Genomic DNA, 21,845 nt, shown 5'->3' with positions numbered 1-21,845 from the left:
CCACAGTTCTAGTTTCTCCAGTAAACACGTGTCTCACTTCCTTGTACTGAAATATCTTACCGTTTGATTTGCTGGATTAGGACGTAAAATCAGAACTGCTTTATGTAAGCCTATTGCCAGTTTGATACCGATAGAGTTTTATATTGTATATTTTGCAGGAGTTGCACAAAAGTGTTCAAAACTAGATTTACTTTTCCTTAACTGTTTTCCCAGTACTAATTCCAATCTGTTTGAAGAGAAGTGAAATACTTTCCTGCGTGCCAGCACATGAGATTAGGAAATAAGAAGACATTTGTCTTTACTGCTTCCTGATGGAATGTCTTCCTATATTTATAGGAGGAAAATGGAGGAATCTTTGATCTTCATCCTCAGGGTGCTTTGGAAGGCTGGGGTTGTCTCAACAACTCGGCACTAAGAATAAAAGTCCTGGAGACAGTGTGTGAAGTTTAAGCAAATGTCTTAGTAGGAGTTGTTTCAGTAGAGATATTCAGTACAGGGAATATACTGTCAACCTCATTTGCACCCTAAATTCTTGCCTTCTCCAGATGTCAAACATGCAGCAATGAAAAGCATCTAAGATTCACTTTCCCCACTTCTCCTCCCTTTATCTGTCTACATTTGTTGCTTAATAGCGTTTAGGAAGTTCAAGGAAGCTTTGCATGTCTTAAGCCAAAAGTAGCAAGAAGTGTAAGAATTTTCCCGGGAGGAATTTGTAAGAAGTCAAAACAGGGAAGAGTAGCTTCTCCTAGGGAGATGAGTGCTGATCGTCCTTAATTACTTAGGCAAACAGTGTCGTGGAACACCAGGAGGCTACTGGACTTGTGTGATAGCTACTCCTTCAGCAGGAGAAGAGCTCGCTTTTGGTAACGAGGCTTAAGATAAAAGGTACTGATTTTGGTGCCTTTTTTTCATTCTAAGTGGTTGGCAGTTACACTTGTCTCCTTTTACTGTCCAGCAACAACAGACAGAGGTAGATCTACTGGTATTCTGTGAAAAGTTTTTGAATATGAGTTGTGTAATATCTCTTCATGAATAGAGTGTCTGAGCTACTGAAGATACAGAGTACTTCGGTTTGCAGAACCAGAGCCTGCCCTGTTCCACTGAGTTTATGCAATAGTTCTGCAGAACTGTAAGGACCTTAGAAGAACATAACCAGATTGCTACGGCATGATTGCAGTAAGAAAGAAAGTATTGATCTCTCATTTCACTATGACAAAAGAACAAGATTTAAACCTTCAATAGTGTAATAACCACTTTAGTGTAATAACCACGACAATAGTCGTGGTTATTACAATAGTGTAATATTGTGGTTATTACAATAGTGTAATAACCACGACAGTTATGTTTTGTCTTTTAAATACCCAGGCAATTCAGAACACCTAGTTCAGATTATTTAAAAGAAGAAGGTGTAACCCATTCCTAGAAATGTCTTTGTCAGGTTATCTACTTTTTATCTCCATATAAGTGCATTCACTGACTTGTGTACTTCGTTTAAATGCATAAGCAACTTATTTTGAAACTTGAACCAGCAGCCCAAATAGAGCTCAGCAATACTGGTCCCATAGGGTGTAATTCCAACCTGTGGTGGAAAACCAGAAGATTCCATTCCCCCCTACTCTTTCCCACTGGGATGTGCCTTCTTTCCTGCAAAATTCACAGTCTTTGAACATGTAAGTCTAGGCCTTTAATACCCAGCTCTGACTAGCAAAAATGGGACAAAAGACTGCTGGTCTGTCTAAGCAAAGTAGCAGTATCACATGTAGAAATCAACTAGGTAGGACTGATTCAATAATTGGGCACATCAGTTAGTGAGGGTCTATAAGGAGCCTACCAAAGTTGCAATTCCTCCAGTAACGAGAATATAGTATGTCAGAGCTCCAACGTTTTACTGGCCTAAAATGTTTCTATATTCTTGGCATCCATCCCCTGCCTTCAATAAAAAAAATGATGCTACACTAGCAGCAGCAAGAGCTGCGGGATATAGATCAGTCTCAGTCATTGTTTGCCACGATGGACTTCGAGTTTAAAGAACATACTGTTTTGAAAAGGGAAGCTGCTTCCTGTAACTAAAGCTCTGTGAGCTGTACAGTCATAAATGTGTAAATGTTTGTTGCTCCCTCCCCTTTTTCTTCAGTCTTTTTCTGGAATTTTGGTATGCCATAGTTGAGCAGTGCAGAGGGGACTCAAATGGTGATGGGCTTACGCTGTTCTCTACCTCTTCACACACCATGAATAAGGAGAACAAGGCTAAGTACCCCCTAAAACTGTAAAAGCTGAAAGACCAAAAAAATTAAAAACTCTTAGTTTTGAGTGATAAGATTTATGTGTATATTTATACTATGAAAATAGTTTGTAAAGTAATAAACCTTTCTTCTTGTGCACCACCAAGGCAGACTTGGCAGCCAAGTATATTTACAGAACAGGCGAGTGGTTTAGTGCTTCTGTAGTGTATTGGCTGTATGCAGGTCACGTCAGGTATTGACAGTAAGCTTCTCTCCAGTTCTCGCCACATCTATGAAAATGACCCCCTACGACGTGCCCAGAAGGCAGGTATAGTTATTGTACAGATGAAGTCGATACTAAACTATAAAATCCATACAGAGGGTGGCAGGATCAGGATTTGAGTTAGGGTGCGGTGAGTGCTCTGCTTAAACAGTATCGCCATGGCCTTACAGGACTGAATGTGAAGACGGTTTTCTCGAAGTGTAGGCTTTTGACTGTGGCTTTTTTTGTTTGTTTAAGATAGGCATGTGTATATGGTTTCATTCAAAATGAGTAACTACTGTAATCACTGAATGCATAATATTGACGTGTCACTTAGGAAGGGCTTTTTCAGGAGTATGTGTGTGATGTATTCCCCAGGACTTAAAAAAAAGGCATCTTAAAAATTAGAATTACAGAAAATGCCTTTGTTTATTTCTTTTCCGTGCCTTCTTTTCTGTAGTCATCCTCAGCAAGGAAAGAGGAATTGGCTTCCTTGATTTTTTTCTGAATTCCCCTACAGGTAAGGATCAGACCAGCATGGTGATGTTTCAGTGTTTCCAGTCGCTGGCTTAGCAGCTCTACAGTATCCACCTTTTCCTCAAAGTCCCGAAGCAGTATCTCATGTCCAAGCAGCCCACGTTCCTGCTGCAATTTCAAATTGTTTCTTCGCAGTCTGTCTCTGGCCTGTTTGGTTTTGGTCAGAACGTCTCTCTTCTGTGACAAGATGGTCTCAATGTCCATCAGTTCCGCCTTTCTGCCTTGATTTTCAGCTTCCACAAACTGTAGTTTTTCCCTGAACTGGGCGAGAATATGTACTGCGTTCGATACCTTCTTTTTGAGCTTCAGGATTTCATCATTGAGGTTCTCAATCTTTTCGCTCTGTTTCTGATTCTCTTTCTTCATGTGCTCAAAGTCCATAAAATGTTGACCCTCCACCCGTTCTCCCCGAGCTTTCAAGATGGTTTCAAGGTTTTGGATTTCATGCTTCAGCTTGATGTTTTCCACACGGGCCTAGAAGAGTAGAAATAAAAGAAGAGTTACTCTCTTTAATCCTTGCCTTGCCAGGGCCGAAGTGCTTCCGTCTGAAGTCAGTCACGACAGTAATAAAGCTTCAGGGGGTGAAAAGCATCGTACATCTGCTGTCGTCTGCTACCGCGTGGTAGGTGTTGGGGGAAGAAAGTACCCTATCTGTGCGATGAGGAAAACGCTGGCCTTTTCAGAAGTCTTTTTGACAAGACAGAGACGAGCGAGACAAGGCTGCAGCCGCAGCTCGAACGGGGCCTCGGCCTCACCTCGCGCAGTCGCTGCTCTTTCTCCCGGGCCCGGGCCTGCAGCCGGTCCACCGCCGCCGCCGCCGCCTCCCGGCCGCCCAGCCGCCGGCCGAGGCTGGAGACGGCCACCGCCTTCTGGCGGGCCTGGAAGGCGGCCCACTCGGCCCGGGCCCGGGCCTGCCGCTCCTCGCCGCTCCGCCGCCGGGCCGCCAGCCGCTCCCGGCAGGCCGCGGCCGCCTGCTCCCGCTGCTCGCGTAGCTCCTGCAGCCGCAGGAGGCGCTGGGCGTACAGGCCCGGCCCGCCCGCGCCCGGCTCCGCCCGTGCCCGCCCCTCGCCCTGCCGCAGCCGCAGCAGCTCGCCCAGCCGCAGCTGCAGGCGGGCGCTGGCCTGCCGCAGCCGCTCCCGCTCCTCCGCCAGCCCGCGGTGCTCCGCCAGCAGCGCCGCCCGCTCCCGCCGCTCCTCCTCGCTCTCCCCCGCCGCGTCCCGCTCCTCGGGCGCCTCGCCCGCCGCCTCGCCGCTCCTCCGCTCGGCTCCGCCGGGGGCGGCCGGCGCCGGGGGGCCCGGGGCCTCTTCAGCCCGCGCGGCGGGAGGCGCCTCGCCCGCGGCACCGTCCCCGGCGCTCGCCGCCTCCTCCCCGGCGCCGCCGGTTGCTGGCGCGGCCACCGAGGGCCCCGGCGGTCCCTCCGCCACCTCCGGCTCCGACGGCTCCGTGGGCCCCGGCGGCTCCGTCTCCTCCAGCCCCAGCTGCTCTGGCTCGCGGGGCCCCGGCCCCTCCGGCGCCGGCGGCTCCTCCGGCCTCGGTTCCGCACGCTCCCCGGGCTCGTCTAGCACCTCGGGCCCCGGCGACTCCCCCGGGGCACCCGGGCTCAGCTCTCGCCGCCCCGCCGGCCCCTCGGGGCGCTCGGGCCCCGGCCCCGGCCCGCCGGCCGCCTCCATGACCGGGCTGCTCCCCGCTTCCCCCGTTGCCCGGGCAACGGGACTCGGCTCCGGCAGGCGGCCCGGCCCCGCCCCGCCCCGCCCCGCCCCGCCCCGTCCCTCTCCGGCCGCGCCCCCTCGCCTCGGACCACCACTCAGCAGCGGGGTCGCTCGGGGTCGCCTCTCCGATTGGCCGCGGAAAAGGAAGACGGATCCCGGTCGGCCAATCCTAGCCTTTCGTTCGTTTTGATGCCCCCCGCGCCCAGGCGCGCTGGCCCCATTGGCCGGGCGGCCGAGAGGAGGGCCAAGCCCTCCGCGTCCATTGGCCGTCCGTCGAGGGGCTCCGCCCGTCGGGCCCGCTGCCATTGGCGATGCCGGTGCGGGGGCGTGCCGGCGCGTGCGCGCGGCCTGTCGGCGGGCGGGGTAAGATGGCGGAACTGGGGAAGAAGTACTGCGTGTACTGCCTGGCCGAGGTGAGCTCCCTGCGCTTCCGCTGCACCGAGTGCGCCGACATCGAGCTCTGCCCCGACTGCTTCTCGGCGGGCGCCGAGATCGGCCCGCACCGCCGATGGCACGGCTACCAGCTCGTCGACGGCGGCCGCTTCACCCTCTGGGGCGCCGAGGCCGAGGGCGGCTGGAGCAGCCGGGAGGAGCAGCTGCTGCTGGACGCCATCGAGCAGTTCGGCTTCGGCAACTGGGTAAGGGCCGCGTCCCGCGGGGCAGCGCCGCTCCTCAGGCCGCGGGCGGGCCTCTCCTGCGGCGGGCGCTCCCCCGCGCCCGGGCTCCGTCGTCCCCGCCCGGGCCGGCGGCCGCGGGTGCGTGGGGCAGCGGGCCGCCGCCGACCGGCCCGAGGGGAGCCGCCGGCCTGGGCTGCGGGGAGCCCGCAGGCCTGGCAGCAGCGCGGCCGTGCGCGGTCCTGTCAGCAGGCGCCGGTGTCCCGTCCCGCTCCGCAGACCCGCCAGCGCTGCGGAGGCGGCAGCCGCTCTGGCTGGCAGGTGCAGGCGGCTCCGTGCCTCCGTGGGACGGCGGCCTCTCGGCATTACCTGGGCTACCGGAGGGAGAACCGCTGGTAAAAGGAGCGCTTCAGGCTTCGCGGACCTGTCGCGACCTTAGTTCCAGTATATGCTGACCCCCAGCCTGAGCGTGTTACGGATCTTACGGCCTCTTCTTCCTCGCGTTTGGGCTTTTCCTTCAGGAAGTTACAGCTGTAAGCTTGGGGCTTGCCTTCTGCATCAGTGTACAGTCAGGTTCGTTTTTAAAAAATAGTAAAAAGCATCGTCATTTGATTCGTTAATTGTTACTTGGTTGTACTTTGCTTCATTAAACGTAAAGACTTTTTCAAAATCTTAAAGTTTATGATCACTGTAGCTTTAGTTCTTAAATAATCAGAAAAAGAGCAAATACTATCTCTCTCACTGTAAATACCATCTTTCTTTATTTCTGTATTGCTCTAAAAGTGCTTCAGCAATGCAATACAAATGAGCAAAATCCAAACAATGTAGCAGTCTCAGTGCTGGCTTGGGACTTAGAAAGCTTCCTGGTGATGGTAAGCTAGCTTTCTGAGGGAGCAGTGGATGCTCAGGAATCACCATGGGGATCCAGCGTCTCGATGGTGCTCCTGTATGTAGAGGATCCAATGCAGCTTGCCTCAGTGGTTTCTGGTACTGTTTTCATGGCTTCCCTGCCCCTGTGCACGTGTAAATACTTATCTGGATCTAAAAATGCAAATCTGATGGAAACGTGGCTAATTTTTCAGTATTGCTAGAAAAGCGTACATGGTGTGAGTTGGCTTTTGAGGGGCAGGGAAGAAGTCATGCTCTTACCTGAGCGCACGTTATGCTGGAGATGTAATGGGAATCATTTTATCACTCCTCCTTATTTTCTGTTTAGGAGGACATGGCTGCTCACGTGGGAGCATCCCGAACGCCTCAGGAGGTGATGGAACACTACGTGAGCATGTATATCCATGGCAACCTGGGAAAAGCCTGCATCCCTGACACGATTCCGAACAGAGTAACGGATCACACGTGTCCCAGTGGTGGCCCGCTTTCTCCTAGCTTGACCACGCCGCTCCCACCGTTGGATATATCGGTGGCTGAGCAGCAGCAGTTGGGATACATGCCGCTTCGGGATGACTACGAGATCGAATATGATCAAGACGCAGAGACTCTGATCAGTGGCCTTTCAGTGAACTATGATGATGATGATGTGGAAATAGAGTTAAAAAGAGCTCACGTAGACATGTATGTAAGGAAACTCAAGGAGAGGCAACGGCGGAAGAACATTGCACGAGACTATAACTTGGTACCGGCCTTTCTGGGGAAGGATAAAAAGGACAAGGAGAAAGCTCCCAAACGAAAGATCACAAAAGAAGAGAAGGAGTTGAGGCTGAAGCTGAGGCCTCTGTACCAGTTCATGTCTTGTAAGGAGTTTGAAGACTTCTTTGAGAACATGCACAAGGAGAGGATACTTCGAGCAAAGATTCGGGAGCTGCAGCGGTATCGTCGAAACGGAATCACCAAAATGGAAGAGTCGGCAGAATATGAGGCAGCCAGGCATAAACGGGAAAAGAGGAAGGAGAACAAAAACATAGCTAGTTCCAAGAGGGGGAAGGAAGATGGTAAAGAAGGTGAATTTGCTGCCATTGAAAACCTGCCTGGCTTTGAACTCCTATCGGACAGGGAAAAGGTGCTCTGCAGCTCTCTAAATTTGAGTCCTGCACGTTACGTGACTGTAAAAACTATAATCATTAAAGACCATCTCCAAAAAAGACAAGGAATTCCTTCAAAGAGTCGCCTTCCCAGTTACTTAGATAAGGTACTGAAGAAAAGGATTTTAAACTTTCTAACAGAAAGTGGTTGGATATCCAGGGATGCTTCATGAAACTCAGCTGATCTGAAAAAACACAGCAGAGGCCCATTACAGCCTCAAGGACTCCGTTATTTTTTCCTTCCCTCCCCAAAGATACAGAAATTATGTCACTTAACAACAAAAAAAAGGAAATACGTAAACCCCCACAGTATTCATGATCCATGGTTCAAACAGACTTTTGCTTTGGATCATGGAAAATACTTAATTGTGAAACTTCTACATTGGATGTCACTGCTTTTGGTACATTATTAGAACAGATTTCTTTCATGTGAACTGACTCACGTCCAGTAGTCCCAGAGTAGTTGCTTTACTCCTTACTACTGCACAAATGAGTATCAGTGTAATCCTTGCTTTTCTTTGAAGGTGGGAGACAGTTTCATTAGCTGGAAACTTTCTTCTCCCTTTGTTTTGTTTTTTTTTTGGTGTAATGCTGGTGGCAAAGTGAAGCTTACAAAAGTCCTGAGCTCAGGAGCACGGTGAGCGGGGATTTTTGTGACCATTGCTAAGCTTTCAGAACATTCTCCTTAGTAACTACAGCCAAGGTGCTGGGACAGCGGGGTGAGAGTTTCTGTTGAGAATACAGCAGGGATGAGCCATGGCAGGGAGTGGAAGGAAAGAAAGGTAGTAGGTGAGATGCCTTCAGGTACTTGTGCTGTGGAAAGGGTTCTTGAAGATCTACCTTCACACCCAGCTGATGTGGACATAGCTTTGACTTGAGTTTTTGCTGAAACTGACCCCACTGAAGCTTTGATGTTAACTGATTGGTAGCAAAGTTGCAGAAGTACAGGGCAGCTGTGGTGCTCTGTTCTGGAGGAGGGGTCAGCAGTACTGTGAAGTGGCCGATTTGGGCCAGAAATGGGGTACAGGAAAATAGGAAAACCATTTTGCAGCAGTTGGGAGCCTCAGGCAGCAGGATCACCATTTCTTCTTGTTGGGGGAGCCTACTCCTCCTTTGGTATCTGTAACTTCTGAGCTTGTATGGGCTGAGGAGGTGTAGCTGCCTCCTTCTGAATTTGATGGGGAGGGACAGGGAAAGGGAGCAAGATTCTGAAATGGAGAGTGATCACCAAGATTGTTTTTTAAAAATAAAAATAGGAAGTGATGCAGATTAGGTTAAAATGCACAGCTAACATGCTCCTAAAGTATGGAGCTGTAAATCAAGCCATTACAGGGTTCTAATTGCACATACCTTGAAACGTACCGGACTAAGCATGTTGAAGCTGAAATCACTGACATGGTAGGAGAACAGTGAATGCAGCCCACTGCAGTGAGAGCAGCGCACCTTGAGAGGTAACTCGTCACAACTCCAACGACTACAGTCTGAACTGGGTGCTCGTGACAGGCACCAGCTGGCGATGTAACAGCACGTAACAGGAATGCCAGATCCACAGTACTGCTTGGTAAGATTGACCAATTAAGGGAAAGATGTTGAAGGAGGACTAGAAAAGGTTTTTTATGCTCATTTAATCCTTAAATTCCTGTGCTGGTATTTAACCAAATGAATAAAAAATGGTGGTTGCCATGTGGAAGATGGCACAGTGTTACTGGTGCCTAAGCCTCTCTGCTGGTCTTGTCCAGAGCAGGAAGCTGTGACTGGAGGTCCGTTGGGCAGGTCTTCTGGAGTGCAGGTGTGCCAAAACATGGAACTGGACTTGCTTTGGAACAAGTGCAAGCACTGGAAATGTCATCTTGGTTTGATGCTTTGGGCTGTAGTCAGTGAGGATACCACAAAATCTTAAAACAGTATTAATTCTGCAACTTGGCAGAGGTATACTGATCAGAACTGGGTTTTAGTTAATATATCCAGCATTACCAAAATAGTGTTGCCAGTGAGTTTAGAATAAAAGGGGTACAATTACAAAGCCAGCATTTCTAAGGAAGAAAAAAACCAAAACTCTAGTGCCTTTTTCTTTTGAGCTTGTGATGTTATGTCCCTTCAAAAAAGGTAAGGGCTATGTCCTCTTGGATGTAATACTTTGTTTGGCTTACCTGTAAGTGGCTTGTTGTGGAATATTCGAGACAAAACTGTCTCTCCTTGGCAGCAGTAGAAGTAACTGCAATGTGCTGAGCAGCTTTAAGACCCACTTCCACCCTATATGCGTGTACAAACAGCACACAAGTTCATAAGGTACAAGCCCGTGGTTATTTTCTCTGTCCTACTCCTGTGGAAAGGAAGCTCAGCCTTTCTTTCTAGTCTTCTAGTTATGCAATTTGGTTCTTCCTGTAACTTGTTACCTAACCACCATAACATACCATTACTGATAGTGTTCTGAAGCCTCAACTCTGCATGTAGCTGGGAGTTTAAAATAATTGGTTGGTTTGTTTTTTTCCTTATTTTTTTCCTCAAATCTGTGATTTTTATTTTTACACTGTTTTGGCACATCTAAGTCTAACTGAAGCAATAGTCTGAAGCCCATCTGAACAATAACTTAAAAAAATCTAGGCACCAATGAGTCATTTAAATGTTGAAGTAAATTCTGCATTTACACTTTGTAGTTTCTTAATTCCTCAGCCCCTCCAAAATGTTTCTTCGGTGCTAGACGTAACTTATTGAACATCAAAATGAATGTAAAATAAAGTATTTTTAATGTATGACATATGGATATCAATATTTATTTTATACTTGCAAGCAAATTCAAGGTGGTAAATGTTTGCTTTAGCAAATACTAGTCCCTTGGAAAGAGCTTCCCTAGAAGCAATGTCTCATTGTCAGCTATGCTTTTAATTTTAAAGGTGACTTGCACTAGAGGATGCTGCTGTTCCATATTTTTCACATGGAACTGATGTAGTCTAAGCATTCCTTTGTTATGAGCTGCTGTTTTTTTGTTTGTTTGTTTTTAAGTTGAGATGCAGTTGTGTTAGTCCAGCAACCTACTAGAGCTACGCTGCTTCTCTTCTGTGGTGAAGGGGCTGAGAAAAAAACATGGCAAAGAGCTCTTCAACTTATATCTTGTGTTGATCTGGAAGTGCTTCCTGTACTGTACAAATAACCTAGCCTTCATGTTGCTAATGAAAAGGTGTTTTAATGCTTAATGCTCTTGACTTTTCTAATTAAAGGTATTACTAATGATAGTATCTGTCCTAACAGCATTGATGTAAGCCTATGAAAAAGTGACACTCCACAAGCTGCTCAAAATACTGATCTTCTGCTACTGATAGAGGCAGCAATAAGTCTGTTTTAATGCTGTATGTTTACTTCAATCAGTCCAGTCCCAGTGATGTTTTACCATTGTATTTGCTCACCAGGTAACAAGGGAGCATTACTCTCCATTCTGTGTGTACTAGGCTTGTTACGGAGTGTTCTGGATACAGACCCTTCCTGCCCTGTGTTCTGTTGCAGTCCCAGTAAGCATTAAGAACAGCATTAGTAGGTTTGCACGAGTCTTTTGACCATAAACTGCCTTGTAAATTACACAAACTAAGCACTCTGCCATTATTCTCTTGTGCCGTGGCTGCATCAAATTTCTTTGCAACTGTAACTGACTTAATTAGCCTTTGGGTTTACTATCTCTTCTTGCAAAATGTTTTTGCATGTGCCCCAGTTGCTCTTAAGTGATGACACATTAAATACTGTGAAGGAAGGTACCTGGTGAGCATGTTCAGCTCATCGGCTTCTTCCTTGAAGGGAATGTTGCACTCATTTGAATAGTGTACTGGTGTACCTGTGCCAGACACACAAATGCCTGTGCTGAAATAATGTAAAACCTAACTGATGTTGTGCACACTCAGCATTTTACTAGGTTTTTGCATTGTATATTGGTAAATAAACTTGTATTAAAGTTTCTTTCCATTATTGATTGAATAGTAACGTAGCTTGCGTAAGGAGGAAAATGGCTTAAGTCTTTGTAGGAACAAATGGAAATGCATTTTAGCTAAATGATGATGGGTGGAGAAGTGGTCTTTATGAAATAGCTAAGCCAGAGGTACTGATGGTAGCTTTGTTGGCTGCTCTTATGCTTAAATTTCAGAACCACCTCTCTCTGTTCTTTGATTTCTGCAGTGCTTCTTACTGTTGTATGGCAGAATGCACAGGTGGTTTGAGCTCTCAGTAAAGACTCAAGCTCTCCATGCTGAAAGCCTCTCTGAAAGGGCAGGCCAAGGAAAAAGAAGCACTTAAATGAGATAGTTATCAGCTTTAAAGATAATAGTTTGAGTCTCATGCTGAACATTTAACAGCAACTAGTGTTTAAGAACACCCTGAATGAAGTAATGTAGTCCAAAAAAGACAGCTTGTGTGAGGTGCTGGGAAGCTCATTAACAAAATCTTCATCTGCTAGGGAAGAAGCTATCCCTCTGTTTTAATTGGCCTACTGGAAAAACTTCTATACTAAGTCATTACTAGATTTAGTTTAGATCCAGAGGGGTTGGGAGGGGGCAGAACACCACATGACAGTTCTTAAAAGGTATATAAATCGACCCTGGTCCCTTTATGGCATATCAGTTGAGCATGGGTTCCAATCAAAGTGCAACAAAACCGTTTCTTCAATCCTACTTCACACAGCTACAGTGTGCTCTAACCCAAATGGAAGGAAGTTACTTCCAAATTCAACTTAAGTATATGGAATCCTCTTTTTTCTGTAGTTTTTACACTCAATCTTTGCATTTTGATCCCTGTACATGATTAGTTAAAAAAAAACCCCTAACACTGTAGTTGTCTTCTCACACACACCAAAAATTATTCTCTCTCCCCTGCCCAGTCAAAGCATTGATTTTCTTTCTCAGAGTTGAGAAAGAATGAATGAATCCTTAAACATGACTAATCCCCAAACACTAGTATGCACTAGATTGCTCCTAGTTAACTAACTGATTCCCATGAGGCAAACCAGCACTGGAAGAAAAGTCTTAAAGAACAAGTAATCATGTCTCAGCACGAGTAGGTCTAGTGTTCAGTAAGCTGTTGGCAACTCTGCATCTGAACCAAAAAAAAAAAAATCAATACTTGACCTTAAGGTAAGAAGCTCCTTAATCCAAGACAACCAGAAACAAGGGTGAAAAATTCAGAAGTACTTACTGTTTGCCAGGTCCTAATAACATGCGTAAGTTTGAAGTTTCTGTCCTGTGTGTTAAATGTATGGGCTTTGAGGATACAAGAGGACAGATGCTTTGTCAGTTGTGTAATTTGCCAAGTTCCATCCACTCCTATCCAGGTGACCAGACACATGTAGGACAAAGCATTCAGTCAATCATGTATTGTATTTTAGCCTGATTCTGCAGGACTGGGAGCAGCAGGTGGAGTTAGACATGGCAAGAGCTGCATATGGGAAAAGTTCTGTTGCAACTTAAGATCCAAGCTGAGTAAATGCAAGAAATGAAGATGAAACTAAGTAAGTTCACATTTTTGTTTGAGCCACTTACATGCAATTATTTATGTAATTCTAAAAGACAGTATATACTAAACTCTTGGCTACATGCTTCTTTGGGTATTCTGGCTTTCAGCAGGGTTGTAACTACAGTTTGCATAACAAACTGATTGTAAAGCTTGGAAGTTACAAGACTATCAAAATTGTTTAAACCAATTTATACAATATTAAATTAAAAATCCAGAGATAGGATAAATTCCATTGGTTCTTCAATGCCATACAAGTATTAGATGGTTTTCTTGAGTCAACGTTACTACAGAACAGAAAGGGGTTGAACAATTACAAAAGATGTCTACTCTCCATTGCCTTTTATTTACAGGTCAGAATTCACAAAGGTTTCAGTTTCAGTTGTTGAGAGAGATTATTTCTGAATAGACAAAAAAAGGGCATTTAGCACATCAGTGTGTAAAAGCTGATGGATGCTTGCAGAAAACGGGTTATTTGTACTACTTCACCCACTTCTGCAATGTTAGAGTCTACAAAACAAAAGGAAGTGTTTGAACCACTATTTGGATTTTCAACCTACACATAGTGATAGACACAATATTGCAAAATTCTTGTGAGCATTTTGTTCCTTTTGATTTAATGCACCTTTGGTAGCAATAGTTGTAAAAAAAAGTTATATAATCTAAAGCGTTAGAGGGCTTAATGGCTCTTGTATTTCACACTTAAGAGAGCTTATGGAACAGTGATGTTGAAGACCACGAAGCAGGAGAATCTTACTGGTTGCTTCATTTTCACTGGGAGACCTCAACCAATTCATTTAAACCTCTCGGGGCAGAGGAATGAGGAAAGCACAGTGTAAGAGAAAAACCATCCAGCTGTTTAATAGTTGTATGGCATTTTAAATTCTCAGATGAGGCAGCTAAGCATCTTTCACAACACCCACCAAGGCAGGCCGCAGTGTACGCCCATGCAGCTTATAGCCGATCTTGGATACTAATGCAATAGTGCCGGGCTCTTTCCCTTCCATGGGAGCATGGAACAATGCTTCGTGTTCATAGGGATCGAACTTGGCTCCGACAGGATTCAGTCTGAGCAGGCCATGTTTTTTAAACACTTTTTGAATCTGTACTTCTGTCATAACAAGACCTTCGTATAAGCTCTTCAAGTGCGGATTTTCATCCTTAATTTCTTCTTTTGGAACACTTTCTGTTGCTTTCTCCAAAATGTCTGCAACTTCTAGTAAGTCCTTACAGAAGCTCTGAATCCCTAAAAAAAAAATAAAAGAGGCGCGAATGGGATTAGTCCACTGAGGGAAACAAGTGTTAAAAAAAAAAAAGCCCCAAACAAAACACACAACCCCAAGACCTACAGCAGTCATCTGTACTCTTTTAGATTTTTAACAAGATATGTGATACTGTAAACATTTGTGGTAAAATGTCCTTCCCTGTTTTACTTGATGATACAGAACTATTACAGATATCTTGAAATCCTCACCACCTCCTCTAGTTCTATGGAAAAAGGTATTTCAACTTAAAAGAGCTAAAGCTATGCTGATGACCTGCCATTAACAGGTAAAATTCTCACCAGTTACCAAAACCTTCAGATGGCTTAATGTAATTTCCTCACGTCTCTCTCATCCTGGGATTCACCTAAAGTTCCAAGCATTATGTTGCCCTATTCCTACTCTCTAATCTGACGTGCTAAAAATATTTGCAGAAGAAAAAGCATGTGGTCAGACTGATGAGGAGTCCAAGAGATGAACAGGGATTCTTCCTTGAATGAAAAGAACTCACACCTCTCCTTCCCACCACAAACCACTTTTTACAGTCAGAAGCTGTGCCTTGTAAGACTGAGCCATTCCTAAGCTAACAGTAGCGTGTATCCTGAAGCTGTTCTCTGGCTTACACTAAAAGAATCTGGACTCATCTCACTTAAGGCAAACTGCCTCTAGAAATCATGAAAAATCAAAACAATTCAGCAGAATAACACATTTCTATGTAGAGGTAAGCCAATGACAAACTGCAGTGCATTTTGGTAGCCTTGTTTGGTTTTTTTTAGCCACAGACAGCCTTTTTAATTCTAGCTCACATTTTAGATGTTTTTTTTCCTTACCAAGAAGCGATATGATCATTACCAGAGGACAAGTCTTTGGTTGAAACAAAAAAACCTACAGAAGCACCTTGCACAATCTATAGGGATCAGCTAATTCTCAAGAAAGGGTCACTTTAACAACTGCACAACTCCATAGAGACTCGAGCTTTTTATAGAACAGTAACTAACACTGTCCAAGTAGTTCCAAAAATATGAACAAATGAATCAAGGTTTTAAATTAAAACTAAAACTGTGGTTAGGGCTTAAGTGTCCCAAACACAGATTAACCAGTTGTCTACTCATCTGGATCAAACCAAATAACCAAACTCTTCAGGTGGTGGTTTGTTTGGGCTTGGTGGTTTGGGGTTTTTTTGCGTAAGTTATCTCTGCAGATACCTGTGACTGCATCTCTAAGAATTTACGCAAGTCTCAGAAAGGAGTTTCTCTTTGTTCAACAGCAAAAGCAGTCATATATGAATGATAAAACTTAGAATCATGCAGATTATCTCTAATTTCGTTTTCATGAGAAATTTTATTTGAATATTTATTTCTATTGTAGCATCTCTGAGCTCAAACATGACTCAAAGTCCTTCTGCACTAAGTAGCATATTAGTGAAGCAATGCTGATTGAAAAATCAACTTCAGTGTGAAGCATTGAAACATCCATGAAATGGTACAAGAATACTATGTACCTGAGAAATGCTTTTTCTTACAGTACACATTAACTGAAGAACTGTATTCAGAAATAAAAACTTCTGTATTCAGAATTAAACTATACAGCTGTGTATAGTGTGTAGCAGAAAAGGCCAACTCATTTTTCAAGCCAGGGTGACAGTCAAACACTAAGGTGATTGATATAGCACTCTTCTGCTGCAGTATCTGCATACAATTTCTGCTTTACAGATTTGTTTGAACTGTCAAAATCAGATGTCAGTAGCCTGGCTCTTGAAGAAAGATGTGTTTCTAGCACTCCTCGTAGCCAGTGATTGTACATTCCTACCACTGAAAAGAATCCACCCATCTAAATGTATTACTTCTCTTTGAAAGCTATGGCCTTCAACAGAACAGAAAAGTTATTAAAATGTAAAAGGCTAAAAAAAACCAGAAAACCCCAAAAACCAAAACAGAACCAAACCCAAAACAAACACCAAGAACAAAAAACCCCAAAGCAGAAGGAAAGCTAGTATTCCATGCTCTTGGTTCAGTATTTTGCAGTCAGTTCTGAGAACAAAGTGCATGAAAGGCAAACTTCAGGCTGCAAACCTTACTGAAAAATCTAGTAGTGCAGTACATGTTGTAGGAAATCAGATACCAAATTTAAGAAAATTTCAAGCTGTTGCCTTTAGCAGTTTAAGTCTTGGCCTTGTCTAGCGAGATGATTACAGTTCCGATGCAAAGCAAGGAACCGTTCAAACCTCTCTGCCTCAAATAACACATTTTTTTAACCAAGTAGTCAGAAGTACAACTTGTCAAAACTGTGGGCCAGTCAGCTCAATTTTCCAGGCTTTGCATTTCCTGGGTCTTACAAGTATACACAAGAGGAGCCTCCACTGACCGTATAACTTTGCCTCTTCTACCAGTTTCTGGCTTCTTTGCCTCACGTTTTCTGCATCTGCCAAGGCACGCTTGTACTTGTCCTAAAAAAGACAAACCAGTAACAGAAGAGATTTCATTCCTGGTGGTTGGGTAGTTGACAATAATTCAAAACAGCAAATTCAGTATAAAACAGCATTTTAAACAGTTACATAGCCTAAACCCACCATCTAAAGAGTAATCTGAAGATGACATGCCAATTATCACAGCATCCCTCCTACCAAGGCAGATGTTTGCTTCACTTTAGCACAGACAGAAGTGAGGGAAAGGAAATAAGATGGGTTTCCAGACTCTCAGTATTTGTCAACAGATTAGCTGGAAGAAATTTTTAACTCTACAGATATATCAATTTTTAGGAATCAAAGATTTCTGCTTTTTCTGATGTGTGTTCACAGAAAGCTTTCATCAGTCATAACGTATTTTGACACTATGGCAAATGAGATTCAACCCAGCCATGACTTTCAAACCATCTCTTCCCTCTCCATACATACCACAGACTGTCCTCCAGTTTTTCCAAACTTTACAAACTATGAAGTGTAACTCTTCTGTTGTTCAGGTTAAGTTTTGGTCTATTCCTAGCAATATGGCCATCTAGCAGCAGATGTACTAAGAATGAAATTCAGTAAACTTAGGCACTTCAGGTTGAGTGCTTCACCACCTAACCCAGAACTCCATGTTGGGCTTCCACTCTGAATATGCTTGACCTTCATATGCTAGTGAAGAATCTCAAAACAGAATAAAAATAGTCAACAAGTTGACTGAAGAGCCACGTTAGGCAGCCAATAGCAAATCCTGTCAACAGCGCTGTTAAATGACATCTCAGCTTTGTCCATCAGTGCTTTGGGAAGGGCAACAGAAAGGAAACTCAGTTCACTTATGATCCATAGGTGCTGCTTCTATAGAAGGTTCTGGGCTACCTCTCAAAGTCTCAAATGCTCTAGAAAGACATTTTATATAAAGCACTCATCCAGAAAAGCAACACCTTTGTTTAATCCAAGCCTCCCACCTCTCAGGGCATCCTTCACCCTCTGCTGAAGTCACACACAGGAAAGAATGCAAGATACATTAGGCCAGACAGAGGGAACGTGGTGCTTCAGCCTTGTGTTTGAAGGGCTATTCCACAAAGAAGGTTTGAAACTTCCACTTCCTAAGTATATAATAAGTAGACTATTATAGAAAAGCTAAGCATCATTAACCTTGACCTTTGAAAAGTCAGCAGTTGTTTTCAGAAAGCCTACTCTTAGCACACACAAATACACACATCAAAGACACACTCAAACCCTTCCATGGGCTTCCAAAAATTATTTCTCCACTGAGCAAAATTTAAGTGAACTGAAGTCAGCAAAACTCAGTAACAAATTTTCAGGCTGGAGAAGGTCCAACTCCATCCAGAAATCAGAAAGAAACTATCCAAAATTTTAATTTTGGACCAGGGATGCATCTCAGGTCTTGTAATACATTTACTCTTAAGTTTAAAGAAATTATTGAATTGCAGGTTTTTATTCAACAACTAAACCACAGTCACACAACTGCATCCGGATTGTGCACTGAGAACCTGTGAGGAATGCTCTTAGGTATGCAGTTTGTAAGGTATGCAACCTGATAATCAAAAGACACTTACAGTAACTTCTTTTAGTTGTTCTTCCAGTTTGGCCTTTTCTTCAGTTAACATTTTTTCAGCAGAGCTGGGTTCAACCTTCTGCTCATTTTGGCTCTGACTCTGGTCCTCTTCCAAGTTCTGGCCAGTATTTTTCTGTTGTGTTGCTACACAAAGCAGTCGTGGAGAAGTTCTAAGGCAAAAACATGTGGACAATATTAATCAACTGCTTACTTTATAAGATATTAGCATTTTCTGGACATAGTAGACACTTTATTTGAAACGTCAATGTCTACAAAATTCTTACATTAAAGCACAAATTAATACAACAATTCTAGGTCCGTGAAAACTGTATGCAGAACCTTTCATCAGAAGTAACTGAACTTAGCCTGTCTAAACTGTTACAAAAAATAACTTTGCTGCAAGGTAACAACCACTGGGCAGCAGCTTGTAAGTGTCCATTATATTCAGTTTATAAAGTCACAGCACTTTTAAGGGAATATGAGCTCGTTTTCAGCACAGTACTCTATCAGGAAGCAAACCCAGTTTACGTGATGCAATCACCTGCAACAGTCTCCCAGAAAACACACCAACGAGAGCAGTGGTTTGCCGCTGATTGCTAGAGAGCAACGAAAAGCACCTTCCGTGTCGCTGCTGTATCTCATTGCTATATCACAAATATCGGGCCAGTCTCCATGAAGATGACTATTTATCACTTCCTAACGTTTCTTAGGCTGAACTACCTGAGCTACCCGAGCAAACCGGTTCACGGACGAGCCGGGTGGAGCACTGCTGCAATGACAAAAGGCCTCAAAAGGCCCTGCACGCCACATCAAGACTTCAGGCCTGGAGGCCTTCAGACTCAAGACCGGGCCAGGAGGGCCCCGCAACGCCTGGCCGGGCCACTCTCCCAAGGGAGGGTAAGGGAAGCCAGCAAAGGGCGGCGGAGGATGGGGGGCCGGCACCAGCCTGTCCCGGCTGTAGGAAGGGGCTCCCCGGCGCAGAGCCGGAGGGCTGGGGCTCGGGGGGTGAAGCACCCCAGCGCGGCGGGGCTGGGCCCCGCTCTCCTCCTGGCCCGGCCCGGCCGGGCGATGGCGAGGAGGTGAGTGCGGACCCAGACGCGGACCCGACCCGATGCGTCCCATCCAGGTCTGGGGGCGCGGCGCGACCCTCACCTCAGGGAGAAGCTCAGCAGCGGGTACCGCGGGCGCAGCGCGCCCCACACGCACTGGGCCACGGCCGCCATAGCGCCTTCCTGCCCGCCGACCGCCTCAGCCCGCCCCTCCGGGCCTCCGCGCGACCGCCGTCAATCAGCGAGCAGGCAGGCTAAGAGTGACGCGGCCGCCGACCAATCCTCAAGGCGGATGCACGCCTCAGGCCACACAGGCGAGGCGGGAGGTGGAGCCTGCAGCTCTTCCGGGGCGCTGTGGAGAGCTCCAGTGAGGAGCGCTCTCCTCGCTCCCCCGCGTGGCGGAAGGTGACGCGCGGGTGGGCGTGGCCGAGGGCGAGGCGAGGGGGCGGGGCTCGCGCCGAGAGGGCCATTTTCTCTTGTGAGGGAGGCCGGCGGGTCTGGTTGCGTTTGCCTTGAGTGTGGGCCCCGCCGGCTTCCTGCTGCCCCGCCGCGGGGTGTTAAAGCATAATGTTGGGAACGAGAGCCTGCGGGAGTTAGCAGGGCGCTGGCTAAGGTCGGGCGTCCATATTTTCCTGTCAAAACTGGTTAGCGCAAGCTGGAGGCAATTCAGTAGCTGCAGGTGGTCCAGTCTGACGATCTGCATCTTTCCTGTGCAAGTTGTGATGGAAAAAGTTGAAGATTTCAGCTCATTTTTTTTAAACTGCCAAGTAACCGTGTTACCAGTAATACCTTGTAGCATCCGTCAATAATTTGTCTGCAAACCTCCACGTAAAGGTTTTCATCATGTGTGTCTATACACGCTTGCTGTAATGGCTGTATATGCTTCTGCTGGATAATCGTGATCTAAAATCTTGAGCTTTCATTAAAAGGGATAACGTTGCTAAGCCACTGCTTCCAAATTTGGCCACCTGCTTGTGCAGCCAGTTTGTGCAAGTGTCCTGTATAACGAGGCTACGGAAACACTGCTTGGTGATACTTGGATGACTTCTTAACTTCAGCAGTGTTGTCAATTACTTTGTCATTATCCTGTTAAAAGGGGAAAAAAAATCAAGGTCATGCATTTATTGTATGTTCCCAAAGCGTGCGCTAGATTATTCACAGATGCCTGAACACCAGCTCTTAACCTGATTTTTGCATGCATTTGTGCACTTTCCAAATGAAATCTGAAGGATAGAGAAGATGCAGATTCCATAATGCAAATTCAGTAAATGTTATATTCAAATGTATGATTAAAGTATTACTAACAAAGAAGCTGCAGCAGACACTTCTGGCTTGCTGCATGAGAATCCTGCAGAAATTAGGACCTTGCTAAGTTAAATCAAACTTCGGCAGAGTGCAGTAAGTTTTCAGTGTGGCCTTTATTTGGCAGGTTTGCTTGTGTATGATGTGTTCTTCGTGGCCTCTGCAGAAAGCAGGATAAATGGTCTAACAAGGCCAGTGGCCTCATACCATGACAGCTGTTAGATCCCAAGGAGTCTTGCTGTCTCTTACAGTTACATGGATGTGGATTTCTCCTCCTGTGAGAAGATTTGGAAGAGCTAGAAGCATACCAATAAACAGTCTTGGGTGACAACAGGCAACAGCTCTAAGATAAGAACCAAATGGTTTTGCAGTCCGTGGTTTTTATATTTTGGTGATCACTATTCTGTGATGTGACACTGGTACAGTCCAACAGCTTGCCTATACAGAACGCAGCAAAGAAAAAGGGTGTATGCCATGTGCTGTCCATACATGGAGTGGCTGTAGTGCTGTCAGTAACTGCTTTCTGGAAACTAGATAAGCCACAAATTCCAAGCTTCATTCTCAGAAATACTGAAAGTAGTAGTTGAGGAAATCTGTTAAAGATGCTGATAATGCTGAGGAATGATCAGAGAGAACAAGGAGAAAAATAGGAATGGCCGTAAAGGACGATACCCACAGAAAGCCATGAGGAAATGAGACAGAGAAGGTAAGTGGATCTTTAGGTCTGATGTTTTTAAAATGTTTCCTGGAAAGATTATTGGTTCCTTACAAAACCTAGATGAGCAGTCTGCCTGTCTTGTCTTTCTGTCTGTTGTTTTTCCCTGACACCCTTAGCGTGTAGCTTCCTATTTCAGCCTTTCTTCATTCTCTGCTGCCTACCATCTCTGGAAGTTGTGCTTGATTAATGATTGATCACAAAATCACAGAACTGATAACAAAAGGTTGAGAAAAGCCCATTGCCAGCATGTCTCATTTATACCCAAGTAAAATATATTGGATTTCTGAAACAAGTTCCTTCTTGTATTAGGACCCGTTTGCCCCAAATGACAGTTCATAGGCCTTTTGCAAGCAAATATTCAAGATACTCTACAGTGAAAATGAATTTTGTTGTGATTTTCTCAACTTGAACAGCTGTCAAGAAAACCCCACAGCTGGCACAGATACTGATAGCTTAAGACTAAACAGCATATGCAGCACAAAAGAAGAGCATGCAAGTTTACATGGAGCTTGTCTGCATCATGACTGATGTTGGCTGCAAGTACTGTCCCGCTTTGACCAAAAAAAAGACTTTTTCATGCTTTGTTCCGACTTACACTGTTGCAGTCTGTTCTAACTGTAGTGCC

General features: G+C 45.4%; 4 protein-coding genes across 5 annotated transcripts in view; 2 read left to right on the top strand and 2 right to left on the bottom strand.

Moving 5' to 3' along the window:
• Nucleotides 1–2,360: 2,360 nt before the first annotated feature.
• CFAP184 (cilia and flagella associated protein 184) lies at nt 2,361–5,036 on the bottom strand. The gene is made up of 2 exons (XM_075500483.1): nt 3,777–5,036; nt 2,361–3,495 (listed from the first exon to the last, which is right to left on the bottom strand). Exons 1-2 carry the CDS (start codon nt 5,034–5,036, stop codon nt 2,914–2,916), a joined length of 1,842 nt encoding a protein of 613 aa, XP_075356598.1. The 3' UTR covers nt 2,361–2,913.
• Nucleotides 5,037–5,064: 28 nt separating this feature from the next.
• TADA2B (transcriptional adaptor 2B) lies at nt 5,065–11,553 on the top strand. 2 transcript variants are annotated; one of them, XM_075499699.1, is made up of 2 exons: nt 5,065–5,368; nt 6,561–11,553. In XM_075499699.1, exons 1-2 carry the CDS (start codon nt 5,099–5,101, stop codon nt 7,551–7,553), a joined length of 1,263 nt encoding a protein of 420 aa, XP_075355814.1. In that variant the 5' UTR covers nt 5,065–5,098; the 3' UTR covers nt 7,554–11,553. The 2 variants fall into 2 exon arrangements, with proteins under 2 accessions (XP_075355814.1, XP_075355815.1); XM_075499700.1 differs by having other exon boundaries at nt 5,084–5,143.
• Nucleotides 11,554–13,192: 1,639 nt separating this feature from the next.
• GRPEL1 (GrpE like 1, mitochondrial) lies at nt 13,193–19,462 on the bottom strand. Its single transcript, XM_075499701.1, has 4 exons — nt 19,304–19,462; nt 18,153–18,321; nt 16,494–16,575; nt 13,193–14,113 (listed from the first exon to the last, which is right to left on the bottom strand). The coding sequence occupies exons 1-4, from the start codon at nt 19,372–19,374 to the stop codon at nt 13,767–13,769; spliced, it is 669 nt and encodes a 222-aa protein (XP_075355816.1). The 5' UTR covers nt 19,375–19,462; the 3' UTR covers nt 13,193–13,766.
• Nucleotides 19,463–20,772: 1,310 nt separating this feature from the next.
• The window catches only part of SORCS2 (sortilin related VPS10 domain containing receptor 2), a 645,075-nt gene continuing 644,002 nt past the window's right edge, over nt 20,773–21,845 (top strand). Inside the window, exon 1 of the transcript XR_012775470.1 lies at nt 20,773–21,208. The gene's annotated coding sequence lies outside the window, so the exon portion shown is untranslated. The remainder of the gene's footprint in view (nt 21,209–21,845) is intronic.

The sequence above is a fragment of the Mycteria americana genome, chromosome 4 (assembly GCF_035582795.1).
Source record: "Mycteria americana isolate JAX WOST 10 ecotype Jacksonville Zoo and Gardens chromosome 4, USCA_MyAme_1.0, whole genome shotgun sequence".
NCBI lineage: Eukaryota > Metazoa > Chordata > Aves > Ciconiiformes > Ciconiidae > Mycteria > Mycteria americana.
Note: the sequence above shows the minus strand (reverse complement) of the source record. Positions and strands in the feature narration are given on the sequence as shown.